The following is a 20,889-nucleotide window of genomic DNA, read 5'->3' on the forward strand; positions in this document are numbered from 1 at the left end:
TCAAAATGCAGTCTGTAAAAATTAAAAAAAATAAAAATAAAATAAAGGTATTGTGTCCACCTACAATGAAAAAATATATATATTATTTGTATATATATAATATAATATTTGTGTAATATATATTATATTATTGATATACATATATATATTAACAAAAGTAACATGGATTACCATCAGTGCTAGTGACATATTTAGGGTATTTGTGCGTCTCATCCCAGCAACTTTAGGCTTTGCAGATCTAAGGATCTGTGTTTCCAGAGGTGAATTGACTCCAGCAAGGGACACAGAAAGAGTTCCATTATACTTTCTCAAGATCTGACTTAAGTACCCTAAAATTTACCCATTGTAAAAATCATTGGAAGTTCAATGATTTTTAGTAAATCTACACAGTTGTACAACTATCACCAACCACCAATTTAGAACATTTACATCACTTCAAAAAATTCCCTCATGCCCGTTTGCAGTCAATACTTACCTCTTACGCCAGGCAACTACTAACCTACTTATTTATAGAAAGATTTGTTTTTCTAGAAGTGTCAGGTAAATAAAATCATATATATGTAGTCTTTTGTGTCTTTTTTTTTTCTCACTTGGCATAATGTTTGTGAGGTTTATCCAGTGGTAACATGTACCAGTAATTTGCCTCTTGGATTGTGGAGTACAATTTCATTGTATGGAGATATCCTTGTGTTTATCTATTTTTCCCATGGGATAAATATTTGGATTGTTCCTAGTCTGAGGCTATTATGAATAATGTTCCTGTGAACGTTTATGTACACAATCTTTTATGAAATTGGTGAGTCAAATGGTAAAAAATGTGTTTAACTCCAAGAAACCCCTGAACTGGTTTTCAAAGTGGTTGTATCATTTTAAATTCCCACAAACAATGTATAACAGTTTCTCCATATCTCCCCCAGAGCTTCCTGTTATAGCCTTTTGATGTAGCTCTTCTATTTAATGTACTAGTATCTCATTGTAGTTTTAATTTGCATCTCCATGATAGTAGCTGATATTGAGCATCTCTCCACGTGCTTATTAGCCATTCATGCATCTATCTTTTTTGATGATGATATTTCATCTGGGTTGTTTGTCTTTTTATTTTTGAACTACATGTAAGAGTTCTTTATATATCCTGGATACAAGTCCTTCATCACATACATAATTGACTTTTTTCATTTTATTTATAAATATTCCAGTCTTCTTTTCATTTTATTATGGTGTCATTTGAAGAACAAAAAAATGTTTTTTCAAATTTTATAATCTAATTTAACATCTTCTTCCATGAATTCTGCTTTTGGTATCTGACCTGAGAAATCCTTACCTAACCAAGGTCACAAAGACTTTGCCAAATGTTTTCTTCTAGATGTTGTATGGATTAAGGTTTTACATTTAGGTCTATGATTGATTTTGAGTTATTATTTGTGTGTTGTGAGTTAAGGATCTAATCCGTTTTCAACATAGGAATAACCAATTGTTTCACCACTATTCGTTGAAAAGTCTGCCTTTTCTTCATTGGAGTGCCTTCGTATTTTTGTTGACCATGAATGTAAGGGATAATTTTTTGACTTTCTATTATTTTTATGCCTATTAAACTTTACACCATGGTTATCTTCCAGTCATTTTGTCACAGGAGAGTTGGGAGCTGAAGCTCCAATCTCAGTTCTTGCGTTCTGATAAAAGAAAATGTAAAGCCAGACACCAGAAGTCATGCAAGAGAATTTTATTATAAGTGAAAGTAAAGTGGAAGCCAAGTGAGGGTAGGGTGAAAGAGAAAGGCTCAAGCAAACAGCACTATATGTTGTCTAAAAGAAGCATTTTAAATATAAAGACATACATAGGTTGAAAGTAAAAGGATGAAAATATATCAAGCAAATAGGTAAGGGTTACCTTAATATCAGAATAAGTAGCCTAAAAGACAGTATTATGATAGATAAAGAGGGACATTTCATAATGACAAAGTGTCAACTAATCAGGAAGACATAAAAGTCATGAATGTATATTTACCTAATAACTAAAAATCAAAATACATGAAGCAAAAGTTGAAATAACTACTATAAAAACAAATAAAATGTTTAAAAATTGAAATAATTAAAAGAAGAAATTGTTCCACAGTTAAAATTCATTTTTTTTCATATACTTCTCTCAGAAATTGATAAAACAGACAAAAAAATCAGTGAGGACATGAAAAAGCTGAAGAACACCATCAGCCACTTCAACTAAAAGGTATTTATAAAACATGACATATACAACTACAGAAAAAAAATTCTACTCAAGTGCATATGGCAAAATCATAAGGGTAAAATATTGCTGGTCCACAGATATCTCAATACACTTTGAAAAAGATTGAAATCCGACAGAGTATATTCTCTAATTATAATATAATCATTTAAGAGATTACTAACAGTATGCTATCTAGAAAAAATTCCACAATTTTTTAGACATTAAAAATACTTCTTAATAACTCTTACTTCGTAGAAGAGATTAGAAATATTTTGAACTAAATGATAAGAAAAAAATAAACATATCAAAACTTGTGTGATACATCTAAAGCAGTGCTTAGAGTAAATGTTAAAACTTTAAATACATGCCCCAAATCTAAGATCTAAGTTTTCCCCTTAAGAAAGAAAAACAGCTAGGCGTGATGGCTCATGCCTGTAATCCCAGTGGCTCAGGAGGCTGAGGCAGGAGGATCAACAGTTCAAAGCCAGCCTCGGCAAAAGCAAGGCACTAAATAACTCAGTGAGACCCTCTCTCTAAATAAAATACAAAATAGAGCTGGGGCGGAAGAGCACCCCTGGGTTCAATCCCCAGTACCAAAAAAAACAAAAAACAAAAAAACCAAGAAGTTAGAAAAACAAAGTAAAGCTAATGTAGAAAAAGGAAATGACAATAACAACAAAAATAATGAAATAGAAAAGAGACAATAGAAAATATTATCAAATCCAAATGTGTGTTATAAAAAGGCAATGAAGTTGGTAAATTCCTAGTAAAAATAACTGAAGAGAGAGAACATAGTTATCAAAATCAGGAATGAAAAGAAGTCAATATAGATTCTATGAATATTAAAATAATAATTTAAAAATATTATTATTTTTAAGACAATAAATCGTATAATTAGATAAAAATGCCAAAATCCCCTAAAAATACAATTTACTAAAACTATCAAAAGATGAAATAAGAAATATGAATAGCCGTTTATCTACTAAAGAAATCAAATTTATTATTAAACCCAAAATCATAAAGAAAGCTTCAGGCCTATATGGTTTTTCTGGTGAATTATATCAAGCAATTAATAAAGAAATCACACAAATCCTTCACCTTCTTTTCAACAAATGGTTCAGAGACAACTTAATATCCGTATAGGAAAAAATGAACTTCAATTTCTAACCCAAACCATACATTAAAATTAATTCACTGTGGACGATGGATCTAAACAAATTCTAAAATTATAAAGCTTTTAAAATAAAACATAAGGAAAATATTTGTAACTGGGAGATAGGCAGAATTTTCTTAGGATATGAAAAATAATAACCAAAAAAAGAAGACAATTGATAGTGTTGATAAAAATTTAAAACATCTGTTCAGCAGAAGACACAATTAAGAAAGTGAATATGAAACCATGGACAGGAAAAATATTTATAATACATATATCCAACAAAGGTCTTGAATGAAAAATACTTAAAGAGCTCCTATAAAACGATATTTTAAAAACCAACAACAAAATCATAATACATAAAAGATTTCAGTAGATAATTCACAAAGATATATAAATGGCCAATAGGGACATGGAAAAGTGCTTGATAAATATCATTAGTGTCAATAAATGCAAATTAAACACAAAGAGTTACCACTAACATATCAACCAAGGTGGTTAAAATTTAAAAGACAGAAAATACCAAATATTGGCAAGTATGTGATACAACTAGAACTCTCCTACTGGTAGCAGTATAAACTAGTACAACACATTGGCAAAAGAACTGTTTGTTTCTTTTAAAAGGAAGCATATGGGTCCTATGGTAGGACCCAGCAATTCCATTCTCAGGTATTTAGCCAAAAGAAATTGAAATATATGTCCACAAAAATACAAATATGAGAATGTTTATAAGAGCTTCACTCACAATAGTCAAAACCAGAAATGTTGAGATAGCCATCATCAAAGAGAATGGACAAACTGCTTCTGTGTTCATACCAGGAAGTGCGAGTCAGTAATTAAAAGGGATTCCAGCCAGGTGTGGTGCACACACTGTAAACCTAGTGACTTGGGAGGTTGAGGCAAGAAGATCACAAGTTTGAGGCCAGTCTTGGCAAATAGTGGGACCCCGTCTCAAAATAAAATTAAAAGGTGGGGTTGAGGGTGCAGGGGATATAGCACAGTGGTAAAGAACCCCTGGGTTTTATCCCCTGTACTGAAAAAAAATTCTAGTACATTTTTTATGCTTTCATGCTTCCTTGGCATGCATTTTGAATACAAATGTGATTTTCTTATACCAGAAGCAGGGCTTAGTACCTCTTAACAAAGTTCCAGTTCTCTGCCTCCTTCCAATTCCTTAATATGGGGTCAATTCAGATATCTGCCCTATACAACTGCCTTCTCATGATGACCTCCCTATAGGACATACATAAACTGTGAACTCATGCCACTGATCCCCACACCCTACAGGGACTATCCAGATATGCCACAGTAATCACCTGTCAGTCACAGCTTGACTTCATAGAACTCGTGTCTGTTTGCTCTATATCTATCAGTTAGAACTCTCTGTATGAAATGTGCTTGGGATTGATCAGGACCCAATAAAGGCTTTGGTTGACAGGTCCCTCCCTCTCTCTCTCTCTTGCTCCCTACCCATGGTAGAACATGCATGTCTAGGAGGCTCTTTCTTTTTCTGTTGACGCAGTGAGGCTTGCTGCCCTCTTCCCTCTGGAATCTGTAACACACTGCTGCTGTGATTTCATGTGTTTTGTTGTGCTGCCTCCTCTGCGTGACACTTGACCACTGCACCAAAATCTAACTTCTTTCCAGGTGGGGTCTCTTTCCTAGAGAGTAGCTCTTTAGTTTTTTTTTTCAAGAGTTGCCATTTTGAAGTTTGTAGTACTTCAAGCAGGTCATGGAAATGCTTACTCTTATGTCCTTCAGTGGCCTAAATATGACAAGTTCCAACAGAAAAACAAAGAAAGAAGAAAAAGAAATCTTCCTGGAGTGCTTCAGCATAATTGGATCTTAGGGACATTGTCCCAGAAGAATGAAAAGTTTCCTGACTGTATGATTCTGTTTCCAAACTTTTAATCACTTCAGGGAGCACAGTGGTCCCAATCACAGCCCTGATTCCAAATTACCTTCTACTTGTGCTGGTTGTTTGTTTGGAGATTTTGCCTAAAACAGAACCAAGATCAAGTGGGCAGATCTAACTTTCACTCTTTTCTTCAAATCAAAGGTATCATTTCAGTCTTTCAAGTTAGTGTTTCTATTTCTCACCCAGGTACTCTTCCCAGTCATAGGGACACTTTATCAGTAAGTTCCTGATTAAGGTAAGTGTTCTTATCAAAGCATTGCTCAACCTTTTATTAGCACTTCTGATTTGATTTTCCAAACGGATTGGGGCTTGAGAAAGGAATAAATGAAGCAATTTCAGTAGTATTACAAGGATTGAGGGCCATGCAGAACCCTTCTTGGGCCAGAAAAATCTAGAAGGCAAGAAGTCTAAGAAACTTTGCAGTTTCGGTTCATGAACTCACCTGACTTCAGAGACTCCCCCAGAAGGGAGATGGTCCTATGGTTTCAGAACCTCTCCTAATGGCTTTCTACAAACTCAGGCAATTCCAGAAGGAGGCTGAACCACCATCAAAATTATGAAAGAAACTCAGAAAGTTGTTGGCTAACTTCAGTATGAAGAATTTTCTGATATTCCAGAGCTCTGCAAGTATGGAGCAGGCAGTTTGGAAATATAGTAAACTCTTCATTACCACAAGCGATCAAACTGAAACTGAAAAGTCGTACAACGATGTTGTGCAGAAAAGGATCTAGAAAGGGAGAGAAGGTTGGACCAGATTATCTGGGGAGCGTAACCAGCATCAGAGTCTCAGTCTGGGTGATATACTTAGCTGCTGAACCAAAAGACTCAAGGACAGTTTGTCCATTAATTCCTGTGTGGATACCCATCCAGAGGGAAAGAAACTTAATAGAGCAACAACAAAAAATTGTTTTAAGTACTATTTCATTTGCCCAAGAGAACTAGATTTCTGGGACTGTGAACCACTGTGGGTTTCTGAGGTTATCTCTCTATGTCTTCATGAAATAACAGATTCACATTATTAGGAATATATAAGAATTTCCAGAACACAAAATCACCTTGGAAACCTCTCCCTTTTGCTTTGTGTCTATGTCTAATCTTCCCTTTTCCTTTAAGACCTATTTGGATTCTACATCACCAAGAGAGCCTTCTGTGACCTCTGTTCCCACCAATACCCAGGTTGCCCTTTAGGATACTCTGATCTCTACTGAATCCTATGATTTTCCTCTCTTTCAGGTTCTGAACCCATTTAATCCCAGGCCATGGGTTACCTCTGATCTTCATAGATATTGCCATATCCAGATACACTGGCTGATCAAGAAGTATTTTGGTGGATGGATATTGAGAAACAATGAAAAAAATAATGGATGGATGCATAGATGGAAAGTACTGAGGTTGGTGTTTGCCCATGAGAAAGAAGTTCTTGGGAAAAACAGGAGCATTTTCTGTAATAATAATATGGAGAGAAGACCTAAACCTAAAGTGAGGATTCACAGCTAATGTCAGTAATATCTGGAAGAAAATGGGGGGAATGGAATAAATTTAAAGTCATTTGATCAAAGAGATGAATTGTCATACTAATCAAATGCATTAAATTATCAGAATCATCATTGTAAACTTTTTAAATTTGGTGTCTTATGGCCCCAAAACTATTTCTGATTTTGTTGCTCTTTTTTCTTGGAAAGATGTAAATACTGTGGGCTTTCAGAACTGGTTTTTTTTTTTTTTTTCACTTAGCCAGACTGGAATTCGAGAACAGATGCCCTGGCCCTTTGCAAGGCAAAGAATATTGAGTTTGGACCTCTAGGTATGTTCTTCAGTTGACAGAGAACACACACTATGGAAAGTGCCAACCAGACAGGGTCTGTGTCAGAGTTTGTTCTCCTGGGCCTGTCAGCCCACCCCAAACTGGAGAAAACATTCTTTGTGCTCATCCTGCTGATGTACCTGGTGATCCTGCTGGGCAATGGCATCCTCATCTTGGTGACCATCCTTGACTCCCACCTGCACACACCCATGTACTTCTTCCTGGGGAACCTCTCCTTCCTGGACATCTGCTACACGACCTCCTCAGTCCCCCTCATTCTTGACAGCTTCCTTACCCCCAGGAAGACCATCTCCTTCTCTGCATGTGCTGTGCAGATGTTTCTCTCCTTTGCCATGGGAGCCACAGAGTGTGTGCTCCTGAGCATGATGGCCTTTGATCGCTATGTGGCCATCTGCAACCCCCTTAGGTACCCTGTGGTCATGAGCAAGGCTGTCTATGTGCCCATGGCTGTCATATCCTGGGCAGCAGGGAGTGCTGCCTCCATGGTTCAAACATCCCTTGCAATGAGGTTGCCTTTCTGTGGGGACAATGTCATCAACCACTTCACCTGTGAGATCCTGGCTGTCCTGAAGTTGGCCTGTGCTGACATCTCCATCAATGTGATCAGCATGGGGGTGACTAATGTGATCTTCCTGGGGGTCCCAGTCCTGTTCATCTCTTTCTCCTATGTGTTCATCCTTGCCACCATCCTGAGGATCCCCTCTGCTGAGGGGAGGAAAAAGACCTTCTCCACCTGCTCTGCCCACCTCACAGTTGTGGTTGTCTTCTATGGGACCATCCTCTTCATGTATGGGAAGCCCAAGTCCAAGGACCCCCTGGGAGCTGACAAACAGGACCTGGCCGACAAGCTCATCTCCCTGTTCTATGGAGTGGTGACCCCCATGCTGAACCCCATCATCTACAGCCTGAGGAACAAGGATGTGAAGGTTGCTGTGAGGAACCTGGTAATATTTCAGAAGCATTTCACCCAGTGATGTTTGGAGGACAGATGTTCCCACAGTTCTGTGCTTCTTGGCTGCTTCCTCTGTGAACCTCAGAAGAATGTGTTCCCCAGAGAAGACACATGTGAAGAACGATTATCAGAAAATCCAAGTGTATACGTACTGAAGAACTTTAGCTCTTGCTGGACATGATGAAAATGATGAAACCTAAAATCTGGTGGGAGTGTGCCTTCAGGGATGGAAAGGGGTGCTGATGAATGACTAGTGATTTTTTTGATTTCTCTACTGCGCAAGTCTGAATCCACTTATGTAGTAGATTGCTTCTCTGTTCCTAAGCTTGTAGCCCTCAAATTGGCCCGTGCTGACATCTCCATCAACATGATCAGCTTGGGGGTGACTAAGAGTATCTTTGTGTTGTAGAAAGTAAAACCAATATCCTACTCTTGAAAAGAGGTACTGAAGACAGTCTGAGGCAAACAGTTATGACCTTGTTTTGAGTCATATTCTACACTCAACATAGTAAAAAGAATTGTCTTCATATAAGATATGATTACATATCTTCACATTGTATTTTTTCTTGGAGAAGGGGCTGAGCTTGGTGATGAGAATGAAGTTGGTCTTTTTCCTTTCCCTGGGACTCTGAGGAGTTGGGACCAGTTAGAATCCAAGTAGGGCATTTCCTTTGAAAGCAAGTAAGTTCAATACTGTAATACCAATGTAGGGAAACCCAGCCTGGGAGAGTCACCGCTGGCATTCAGTGTCAAGCTTGGTTTTCCTGCCTTCAGGAAGTCTCATTTATGTTCATAGTCTGACTCTGTAGTCTGGAGAGTTGAGGGATGGACCACTGGGGAAAGAACAGAGTAGGAAAGCCCCACGGTCTGAGGGAAGCTGACATGCAGATGGTGAGCAGATGATGGAACCTTGGCCTGGAGCAAGGTGGCTCACAGAGAGATGGGAAAACTGACAGTCTGAACCACGCAGCTGAGAAGAGGTCCAGAGGAAAGTGTGAGAGGATCTCATCCAGCAGAGATACACAAAAGGGCTAAGAGGTTATGAGGGAAAGAGCTTTTTCCTGAGAACCAAAATTTTTTAAGCATCTATTCTCTGCCTGCCTTGCTTGGGTGCCCCATGCTTGGGTGTAGAGGTGGGCAGACACTCTCTTCAGCCCCACAGAGCTCTCCTACCCATATGGACAGAACAGGGACACTGAGTCACTGCCTATGTGACCCCTGAAATTGTCTCTGGGCTGCGGGAGCTCAGGGGCATGCTCCTGCTTAGCTATGTCAAACCTAGTGTGATCTCTCTCACCCTCACGTGAATTTGCCTTTCCCTTTGAACACAGAGCGCATTCACAGCCTTCATAGTCCACTGTAGAGAGAATGGCATCAACTCTGGAAAAACTTCAACTTTGTAAACTAAGAATTGACTTTAAAATGAAACATCCTTGCAGAATCAAATTTCTTCTGAACATACTTCATTTTACAAATTTTGACCTAGAAAACTGCCTTATTCTCCACCCAGAGCCTTCTACAGGATTGAAGGACATGTTCCTCCTGCTGCTGGAGGCACTTCCTTTGGACACTCTTCAACTGTCAGTCATCTTTGGAAATTAGCTAAGGAATTAGTTGAGCTGACTCGTCCCAGGGCATGTTGCCTTCCCTTCCACATGTGTTGATCCCTCTAGACCCTGATTTGCCTCAGATCTGCTTCCTTGGGAACCTGTACTGTGGCACCAGGAAAACTTCAACACTCAACCAGCATATTACGTTCTCTTTTCAGAATCTATGGACACTGGCAATAGTTAACAAAAACTGTGCAGAATAGTTGGAAGAAGCAGCATAGTGCTGTGTTAGCATCAGAAGCTTTGGAACACACCTTGGTTAGTTTCTAGCTTGCTGATTTACCATGGTTATAATCTTGAAATTTGTTTTATATTATAGATAATTTCTCTGAAATCTGATTTCTAGATACACCCTGCCCTCTTCCTTAGTTCCATGCATTCCAATCTTTTTCTTACCTTGAAACACATAAAAAATAATGGAATGTATATGGCTTTCTAAGATATGTGGATGAGTCTACTCTTGACTGAAGGAAATTCTCCTGGGGGTTAGGTCACTCACTTGGTGACCCCAGGGAGATTCCAAGCTTGGCACATCTGCAGCCTGCAGTACACTAGCTAGAAAGCTCTTCCTGAGGCAGGATGTCTTCTCCCATAGCATCAGCTGAAAGACAGTCCTGCTCATTCCCCTGGCCACAGATGCATGCCTGTAATCCCAGCCACTCAGGAGGATTGCAAGTTTGAGGCCAGTGTGGGCAACCTAACGAGATTCTGTCTCAAAATAAAAATAGAAAATTTTAAAAAATAAAAACTAAAAGGACTGTGACTTAGCTCAGTGGTAGAGTGACCCTTGTTTCAATCCCTAGTACCAAAATAATAATAGTAGTAGTAGTAATAACAATAACAATAATAACAACAAAATTTGATCCAAACTGGAATAATCCAAAGAATTTGAAATTTGGATATAGATACATCTTTTAGCTGGCATAGGGCTCTTGAACAGAGATATCACATAAAGGATTAATGTGGCCATGTGCCTAATGAAGAAAAGAAAGCTAGTCTGCAGAGAGAGATGCTAAAGCAAATGCATGAAAAGATCCATATCCACATGAAAACAGAAATAGAGGCTTTAGTAAGATGAGCTAAGTTTTGGGGAAATCTTATTTTCTTTTATTTAATGGTAAGATTTAATCCTATAGAAAAGTAGAGAGAATAATCCTTAGGTATTTATTGTATCCATACCCCTGTGGATTACTTTTCCCTTTCCTGGATTATTTTGAAGCAAATCCCAGGTAATTATATATTCCATATTTAAATATTTCAGAATTTATCTCTAAAAATAACTGGTATTCCTTTTTAAATTTTCTTTTTAGTTGTAGATGGACACAATGCCTTTATTTTATCTATTTATTTTATGTAGTACTGAGGATCAGACCCAGTGCCTCACAAGTGCTAGGCAAGCACTCCACCACTGAGCCACAACCCCAGTCCTAAAAACAACTGGCATTCTTATAAAAATATAAATAAATTACCATTATCTCATCTAAAACCTGATGATGGTTCCTTGATATCATCAATTATCCGGCATTTGTATGTCCAAAAAATGTCTTATAAATGTTTTAGTTCAATTTATTTAATTAAATCAGGATCCAAGTAAAATCACACATTCTGATTAGTCTCTTTACCTCTTCTTTTGTTCTTTCCCTTTCTCTGTTTCTTCCACCACTAACATCTCTTTTAAATTAAATTTTTGGGGAAGAATTAGTTTCCCAAGGTCTGCATTTTGCTGACTGCAGTTCTGTGGTGTCTGTGTCTATGTCTGTGTTTTTCATAAATCAGTATTAGATCTGGAGACTTGGGAGTTTTCCATGTAAATGCAGTCATGGTCTCATGGTTCCTGAGACCTTGTGCATGACTGTGATGTCTTTGATGACTTGCCTGATCTTTGGTATGTCATACTTCCTCTGCAGACCTGGGAATAAGTCATTTTCTCTAAGAACTCTTGCTTCCTTTAGTGGGGAACCATATTTAGAAGCCATAATCTGGGTGCTAGGGGTGCTATTGAATTTGGCATGGTTTCTAGGACTTCTCAGTGAAAAGAGCTAGTGGAGAAAAAGAAATTTTATACATATACATATATATATGCATATGTATATTTATATAAATATCTAAATATATATCCATGTGTCATATAATGTTTCATTCAACAATGTATCACACATGATTAGTCCCATAGGATTATAATGGAGCTGAAAAATTCCTATTGCCTAGTGACATCGTAGCAGTTGTAGCACAACAGTGCAACGCACTACTCACATGCCTATGGTGATGCTGGTATGAACTATTGCACTGCCAGTCATATAAAACTATAGCACATACAATTATGTATACTACATACTTCTTGAAAATGACCATGTTCATGTACTTACTATATTATACTTTCTATACTTATGTACTTACTATACTATACTCTCTATTGTTATTTTAGAGCATACTCTGCTTATCAACTTTTACTATAAAATTGCATGCCATATTACAATGGCAGCAGGTCATACATTTTGTGTTTCCTGTGTCTCTTAATTGCATCATTTTCTCCTGTGTTTGATTTGATCTCATGTTGTTTATTCATCATGGCCCCAATCTTACAAAAATCATGGCCAAAATTTCCAGTAGGAGGCCATGTCAAATGATTGGCCTGTAAATAAAATGAAAAGTGATTAAGGACTATGAGGGTGAAAAATCAGCGATGGTTCTTGCTCACCAGTCAGGCACATCTCATTCCACCAAAACTATGATCTTGAATAATAAAACAAAGTGACGGAAGCTGTTAAAGTTTCTATCTCATGGAAGGCAATGAGATTAACAATAAGGTATGAAGGGTCTAGATCATAAAAGGGGAAGCTGCTAATGACCTGAATTGAAAACCAGACACAAAAGTATATCCCTCTCAGCACCATGACCATCATGGCCAAAGAAAAAAACAAAAAACTTTCGATGCTGAAAGAAAAGACTGGACCCAATTGTGATTGAATTCACTGCTAGCTCTGGGTGGTCTAAACAATTCTAGAATCATGATTCATTACATACTGTGAGAGCACCCAGTCTGTAGGCAAGTTTGATAAGCAGGCAACTGAAGAATTTTGGAAACTCTACATAAACTACTTGTGGAGGAAAATTACTTGCCAGAGCAATTCTGGCAGAGCAATAGGCTACGTATGTAGTGGGCTCTGCCATCTGTTTGTGAAAATACACTCTGATGTTTGCCTAACAATGCATTTCCTGGAATGTATCCCTTTTGTTAAGTGAGCCATGACTAAATATATATTTAGATCAAATACATCATTCATACATCAAATACATCATACATACAATTCAAAGTAAGAGCTACAGAATTTTTACCTAGCCTCACTGATTTCATACCCAAATCTCTTTCTTCCATGTACTACCTCCTCATTCCAGAAGTTTGGAGACAGCTTAGAGTCACGCAAACAATAAGATGTTAAGAGCTTACATGAGGCACAGCTGTCTGGAGTGAATTCCCCACTAGTGCCCAGATACCCCATTAGTGGTGAGTGCCACACCAAGAGTGGCTGGGAGTCTTGGGGTCCAGGCGATGGTGTGGGTCATTCTCTTCCCCTTGTTCCTGAGCTTCATAGTAGACCTAAGTCCTGGAGTGGAGCACTGGGTGGTGGTGGGTTAGGGAAGAGTTGAAAGAGCGAAACATTTAACAGGATGTGTCTGTGAGGGTGTTTCTGGATGAGATTAACATTTGAATCCTAGAACTACTCCCCAACGTGGGTGGGCTTCACCCAATCAGTTGAAGGCCTGAATAGAAAATAAAAATGAGCAAAAGGGAACTTCTTTTGCCCTTGAGTTGGGACATTTTTTTTTCCTCCAGCATTCAGATTAGAACTTCTCCACTGACTCTCTTGGGTCTCTTAACCTCCTGATTGACTACACATGTAAGGACTTGTCAGCCTCCATAATCAACATGAGCCAGTTCCTTACTTTATATATACATAGATGTACGCACATGTATATATAAAGTAAGGAACTGCTCACATTAGTTATTATATATGTATATACGTGTGTGTGTGTGTGTGTGTATCCTATTTGGTTCTATTTTTTCTGGAGAATCCTACTATATCAGTCATTTATGAGGATTGAATAGAAATAGGTTCAGAACAAAAGATCTAAAAAAAAATGTGTGTACAATTCTACTGTCTCAAGAAGCTATTCAAGAATGTGCTCCACCAGAACAAGAGAGTAAACATAGAAATAGGAAGAAATGACTAAAAGAAACAGGAATTCCAACCTATAATAGATGTGTAAAGAATCCCCAGGACAGTGAAGGGAGATCCAGCATGTCAGTCATCCTTTCCCAGAGAAGGCAGCCAGCCCACAGGAAACCCTGGGACTCAGAGACAGGCCTGTGAAGGTCTGTCTTCCAGAGACTCATCCTGCTGCTGCTGCTGAGCTTGAGGATATAAGGGCTCAGACACCCATGCCCACATTCTTTCCTGTATTTGCCTTATCTTAACCACACACTGATAAAATTCCCTCTTCTCTCTCTAAGTCTTGTTGTTGGAGCTAACTTAGGGCACTCATTCCACCCCACACAGTATTCTGCTTTGATCTGTTCTTAAAAGTATGAAGGGGACCAAAGTGAGAGGTTAGAAGCAGAAAACATAAAAACAACCCACTCCTGATGATATTTGGCACCAGAGGGAGAAAAGAGGCCAGGTGGGGCCATACTGCAGTCCTCCCTGACTTATCCAGAAGGGCTATTAAAACCTTGAGCTTATACCCTCAGATGAGTCCTCCCTCAAATAGTGGCAAATTTTCCCATTTTTTCCAAATTTTTTTCTTAAAAAGCTAGGTTTACAATTGTTATTCCATTTTTCTAAATGGGATGATTCAGTGATGCATTTGTAGGTGGTAAAACCATGAAACAAATCAAAATGAGGCATATTAGTTTTCTATTGCTACATAACAAACTACCCAAAATTAGCAGTTTTAAGCAATACCCAATTATTATCTCACATTTCTGTAAGTGAGGTGTCTGGGAGAGCTAGGCTGGGTACTGAGGGAAAATTAAAATTAAAATAAAACCTTTCCCAGCTCATTCAAATTGTTGATGGAATACAGTTCCTTGGGGTTGGTGGGCTGGGATCTTAGTTTCCTTGCTGGCTGTTGCAAGAGGTCATTCTTAGCTCACTGGAGCAGCTCTTTAGTCTTTGTTTGTGATCCCCTCCAACTTTAATTTTATAAATGGCATGTGGAATCTTCCCCATACTTTGAATATGACTTCTCACCTGATTGGATCAGACCCACCTGGTTAATCTTCTAATATTAAAGTCAACAGACTTGGGACTTTAATTATGTTGACAAAAGCCCTTTCCTGTAGTACCAGGTGGTATTTGATCATGAGAGATAGAAATCATAGGGTGAGATGGGGATCATTAAGAGTCAGTTAGCATAAAATAATATTTACAAAATTGTAATATTGATCACCTCTGGAAGAAAGAAAAGAATATAATTTGACCAGGGAGGAAGAGGGGCTCCTAAGGAACTGGAATGAGGAGAAAGCAAAATGGCAGCTGAGTAAGGTACTAGAACATGAATTCTTAGTCTGAGTAAGGAATACATGATGTGTATTTTGTAATTTTCCCTTAAACAGTACACATATGCTTTTGACATTCTTCTGTATGTATAGTATATTTCATGGGAAAAATTCAACACAAAGCATAATTAATGATTTGCCACTATTCATGTGGCATATATTTGATTCTAATATTTTTCAAAGCCAATACACAAGACAGGTGTGTTTCATTTATGGAAAAGGCAGAAGGAATTGGCCAAGTCTTTTTATTTGTTCCTGATGCTAAACAGGCTTCTCTTGTACTAAAGACATCTGTGAACTGAGAGCTCAACATATGTCCCATTCACAATCTGAAGGGGAAAACTAGAATTTGGTTAAGAGACTAAAACGTATCAGAAAACGATGGTCCAAGTTGAAGATGCTTCTGACAGTAGTCACAGATCTTAGCTTTTGGTCTTAGAAGTGGAAGTTACCAGATCTTGGTGGCAATTCAGCCATACTCTGACCAAAGCACAGATACAGGATGCTCTTGGCGCGCACACACACACGCAAAGATCTCAAACCACAGATTATCACCTCAGTAATCAGTTGGTATTTTTCAAGCCCACAGGTAGGCATGTGAAAATCTCATGGCAGGAGCCATGACCAGATTAGTTTATGACCCTTCTAATGCCTTTTAGAGGCCTGGACTATGATAGAAGCTTAGAATCTATTGGATAAAAGCCAGATAAGGGGAGGTGTTTTAAGGTCGATTGCTTCTTTCTAGTCCTGAGATTTTGAATTTGGAAATGGTCAATGATACTGGGTTACAAGGATTAATCCTGTACAGTCAGTTTCACATTCTCCCAGATTGATCAAGACTCTGTTGAGAGTTTTTATTTATTGGGGGTTTATTTCAACAGGGCCAAGTTGACCTTTTCTCTCTTATGCCTTCCAACATTTCAGAAGAATGGGTAGGAAGGAAGGGAAGGAGAGAAGAAAGTATTTCTGGAGGGACTTCAGAATAATTGGATCTTGGGGACATAATCCCAGATGTATAGAAAGTTTCTTAACTTTGTCACTTCAATTTTAAAACTTTAAATCACTTCAGGGACTAGACTAATCCCAACAGTAGAGTGTGATTTAAATGACTTTGTACATGCAAGCAAATGATCTTTTGTGGATTTTACCCAAACACAGAGCAAAGACAAGAAAACTTAACTTCTACTCATTTCAGGAGCTGATTCCTTTGGTTGCTGCTTTCCAACCAGATTGGCTATATTTTTTACTTCTGGGCTATTCCCAGGCCTCAGAGAGGTGATTTTATTTATCAACATAATTATTTTAAAAAGGTAAGAGCGCACTTTAAAAAGAATATAGACATTCTTATGCACCGATCTCATTTCTGGCTTCATACCTGGGAACTAAGTGACATGGGGGGATCTTGAAGGAAAGAGGAAAGGACACGTCAATGGTGCAAAAAGAAAGTCCAAGAATGAGAAATTCATGCAATCATTTAGTCTGACGGATGGAATATTGCTCATAATAATTATCCCAAAGTAAGCAATACAGAAAAAGGAGACCCAGTGGAGAAAGGGGATTTAACAATTTCCATGAGTTGGCAAGTGCCAGTTCTTTTTAATAAGTGTCCCAGAAAAGTCTGGCAAGTGACCAAGTGAATGAATGAATGAATGGTTCAGAGTCCTGTACATTGTGAGAAAGAACTAGAAAAGCACTTTTAGATGGGAAAGTTTAGGAATTGAGGAAAAAGAGCAATAGATTTTTCTACCAGTCCTAGGCAATAAGATCTTGGTAAGAAATATAATATTTATAATATAATATTTCTTATCAAAGTTAAATAAAATGAATTGTCCACGTGGTATAACTTGAACAAAATTTTGATGCCTCTCTTGAATGTGGCTAGGAAAATTAAATCTAATCATGACATTTCAAACTTATCTCTGGAGTGGTCAGATTTGATCAAAGATATTGATCAAATTCTCTGCATTTTATTTAGAACAACAGAGAAAACTTGCTCCTGCAAATTGTCAGAGCTGTTCTTTAATTGCTTGGCAAGGAGGGGTTTCCTCACTACCTCCTTGGACACTTTAAGCATCAGAGAATCATGAAGTTGATCTTCTGAGTTCCTTCAAATAACATAGGAGACACAATGGTCAGATTCAATGAGAGTTCCCCCATGAAGGGGTTCATTCTCCTGGGCCTGTCAGCCCACCCCAAACTGGAGAAAACATTCTTTGTGCTCATCCTGCTGATGTACCTGGTGATCCTGCTGGGCAATGGCATCCTCATCTTGGTGACCATCCTTGACTCCCACCTGCACACACCCATGTACTTCTTCCTGGGGAACCTCTCCTTCCTGGACATCTGCTACACGACCTCCTCAGTCCCCCTCATTCTTGACAGCTTCCTCACCCCCAGGAAGACCATCTCCTTCTCCGCATGTGCTGTGCAGATGTTTCTCTCCTTTGCCATGGGAGCCACAGAGTGTGTGCTCCTGAGCATGATGGCCTTTGATCGCTATGTGGCCATCTGCAATCCCCTTAGGTACCCTGTGGTCATGAGCAAGGCTGTCTATGTGCCCATGGCTGCAGGCTCCTGGGCAGCTGGAAGCATCACTGCCACAGTGCAGACATCCTTAGCAATGCGCCTGCCTTTCTGTGGGGACAATGTCATCAACCACTTCACCTGTGAGATCCTGGCTGTCCTGAAGTTGGCCTGTGCTGACATCTCCATCAATGTGATCAGCATGGTGGTGGCCAATGTGATCTTCCTGGGGGTCCCAGTCCTGTTCATCTCTTTCTCCTATGTGTTCATCCTTGCCACCATCCTGAGGATCCCCTCTGCTGAGGGGAGGAAAAAGACCTTCTCCACCTGCTCTGCCCACCTCACAGTTGTGGTTGTCTTCTACGGGACCATCCTCTTCATGTATGGGAAGCCCAAGTCCAAGGACTCCCTGGGAGCTGACAAGCAGGACCTGGCCGACAAGCTCATCTCCCTGTTCTATGGAGTGGTGACCCCCATGCTGAACCCCATCATCTACAGCCTGAGGAACAAGGATGTGAAGGCTGCTGTGAGGAACCTGGTAAGTCAGAAACACTTCAGTCAGTGATGGTGGGATCTCAATTCTGTGCTCCCTGACTGCTCCCACATGAGGACCCCAGATAATGAGATCACTACATGAGATCCAGCTTCACCAAAGATCACATAAGTAAATCCCATTACACGGGAAGGCTCCGTGGGCAGGAGTTTTTAATGGAACTTCTCCCACCTCATTCTAGAAGCAGTTCCACAAAAGTATGTACTCTTTCAAACATTGTCCTGGTTCTCACTCTTTGTCATGGATACTAGCCAAATTGAGATCAAGGAAAGCTGACTATTCAAAATATTTTTAGGAAACAAATAAAAATCAAATAAATAAAATCTCTAGTCTTCATTTCCTTTGTTCATCTGCACCTTGATTTCTTTTTTTGATCATATTTGAACATATTTGAATGGGTCTTACTTTTGTTATGACCGTGTCCTTCATATTAAGTATTTGTTGAGAGTAAATACCATATGGATTAGTACAAGGTAGTATTTATTTTTCTCCTTATCCATTTGCTGTAAAACAAATACTTAATAAATGTTTCCTAATTTGCTCTCTCCTTATGTCTTCATACTTAATCTCTTTTTCTTGTCTTCAATCAAGGTCCATACCAGAAAATCATTCATTCCCTATATGCTGATAGGGGAGTGACAATGGGTAACAAGACTGATACAAGTGTCAAAAGTTCAAATCTTTTTTATTTCTCCTCTTGAAGATTTAATTCATGCCTCGGTTTGTCCTTAGATGGCAGTGGCCTCCCGTGGGTCAACAGAGTAATGCAGAAACTGAGATCATCAGGAAATCACTGACATCAACCCCAAAGAGAAGAACAAAACTAATGACCAAGCAAATGATCTTTGCTGAAAAAGAGTTAATGCACATAGATGGAGAGAATGTTTCCTGATTTTAGTTCCCTGGTAATATTTTCAGTGGAATTGAGAGGCTATTGGCTCAAGAGCAGTCTATGAAAAGAGTTTAGGAGAAAATATAAAGGGAAGATAAGAATATTTTATAAGAAAAAAAGAAAACACTATTCATCAAGTGAAAGTCAATAGCAACCAGTAGAAAAATAAAGACAATACTAAAAACATGTTTTTAATTCAAAAGCAACTTATACTGTTCATCTAGACTTCAGAGAGAGAAAAAAAACCCTCAAGTAGATTAAAATTATTTCAGAAAAGATGACAGGCATGAAAGATTGGCCAGGGGACTGTAGTCTATGAGGGATTCATCACAGAATTTCACAAAATGAGAACAGATCAGATGGAAGACACATGTTAGTAAAAGAGAAGAGCGAAGTTGTGTAGAACAGAAATACTTTTAGGTCTTTGGTCAAAAGAGCTAACTAATTGTTAGGTAAGAATTGTGGGAAAAGATACATTGTACTGGATTCAAGGATAAGTTTTGATGTTCTATAGACTCTTCTGCCACAGAAAAAGTTAATATTTATTTTAAAATTTTTTTAAGTTGTCAATGGACATTTATTTATTTATTTATATGCGGTGCTGAGGATCGAACCCAGGGCCTCACACATGACAGGCAAGTGCTCTACCACTGAGCCACAACCCTAGCCCAGTTAATACGTATTAACTTAATAAAGTTAATAATTAATAGGTATTATTTAACAAGGAATAAGAGTCAGTCTGCCATTGGCCAATCTGCTCTCCAGTTCAGATGTCAGGGGAACGATGCTTGCAGGGTTCTGAGGGAAATGAGTTTTGAGTTTAATAGTCTACACACAGTCAACCTTGAACAGATATGAAGGTTAAAATGACATTTACTACATGAGAAAGCATAGAAAACACACATCTCTATGTTCTCCTTCTGAAATAAAAACTGATAAACTGAAAAAATGACAACAGACCTGATACATAAAAGAGTAGAGCCAGCTGTGGGGAGGCAACTCAGGAGGCTGAGGCAGGAGGATCATAAATTTGAGGACAGCCTCAGCAACTTAGTGAGGGCTTCAGCGAGGGCCTTAGTGAGACACTGTCTGAAAAGAAAAAATAAAAAGAGCTGGGGATGTAGCTCAGTGGTAGAGTGTCCCTGAATTCAATCTCCAGTACCTCTCCTCTAAAAGGCAGTAAAGAATTATAAAATGCATGCAAATGATGACAAGAACAACAAATTTTAATTGACTATTGATACTGAATTTTCAAAGATTAGTATGGAAAGGGATTTTTTTAAAAATACATTGTTTTGAATGAAAATTTTTCAGTTTTTTCTATTATCTTAGAGGACCAGACAGCAGGACACCATCAGGGGATCCTCCTGTCTGGGCCCCTTCAGGGCAGTCTCCCTGTCAGGGATCAGACTGCAGTTCTGACTCCAATGACACAATCATAATGTGAAAGTTGAAGAGTTTCTATTACAAATCCTCAGACTAGACAGGTGACCAAATAGGGGCAGTCTTCTGTCCTATAGGCATCCAATAGCAACTGTGTGTTGCATGCAGAAAAGGGTTTCCCCTAACTAGGGGTCATCTAGCTAGGGTGTCCTAATTTGGCAGGTTACTTTCTATTGGGTATTTTAAACAATTCTGGCAGTTTGATGCAAAGCTGGGGTTAGACAGGATTCTGTGGAAGAA

At 38.6% G+C, this 20,889-nt stretch overlaps 2 protein-coding genes across 2 annotated transcripts; both read left to right on the top strand.

Moving 5' to 3' along the window:
• Positions 1-7,127: 7,127 nt before the first annotated feature.
• LOC124964533 (olfactory receptor 13C7) lies at positions 7,128-8,090 on the top strand. Its single transcript, XM_047524951.1, has one exon. The coding sequence runs from the start codon at positions 7,128-7,130 to the stop codon at positions 8,088-8,090; it is 963 nt and encodes a 320-aa protein (XP_047380907.1).
• A 9,276-nt stretch (positions 8,091-17,366) lies between these two features.
• On the top strand, positions 17,367-18,326 carry LOC124964620 (olfactory receptor 13C7-like). The gene has a single exon (XM_047525143.1). It carries the CDS (start codon positions 17,367-17,369, stop codon positions 18,324-18,326), a length of 960 nt encoding a protein of 319 aa, XP_047381099.1.
• Positions 18,327-20,889: the final 2,563 nt, after the last annotated feature.

This window comes from Sciurus carolinensis, chromosome 14 (assembly GCF_902686445.1).
Source record: "Sciurus carolinensis chromosome 14, mSciCar1.2, whole genome shotgun sequence".
Lineage (NCBI taxonomy): Eukaryota > Metazoa > Chordata > Mammalia > Rodentia > Sciuridae > Sciurus > Sciurus carolinensis.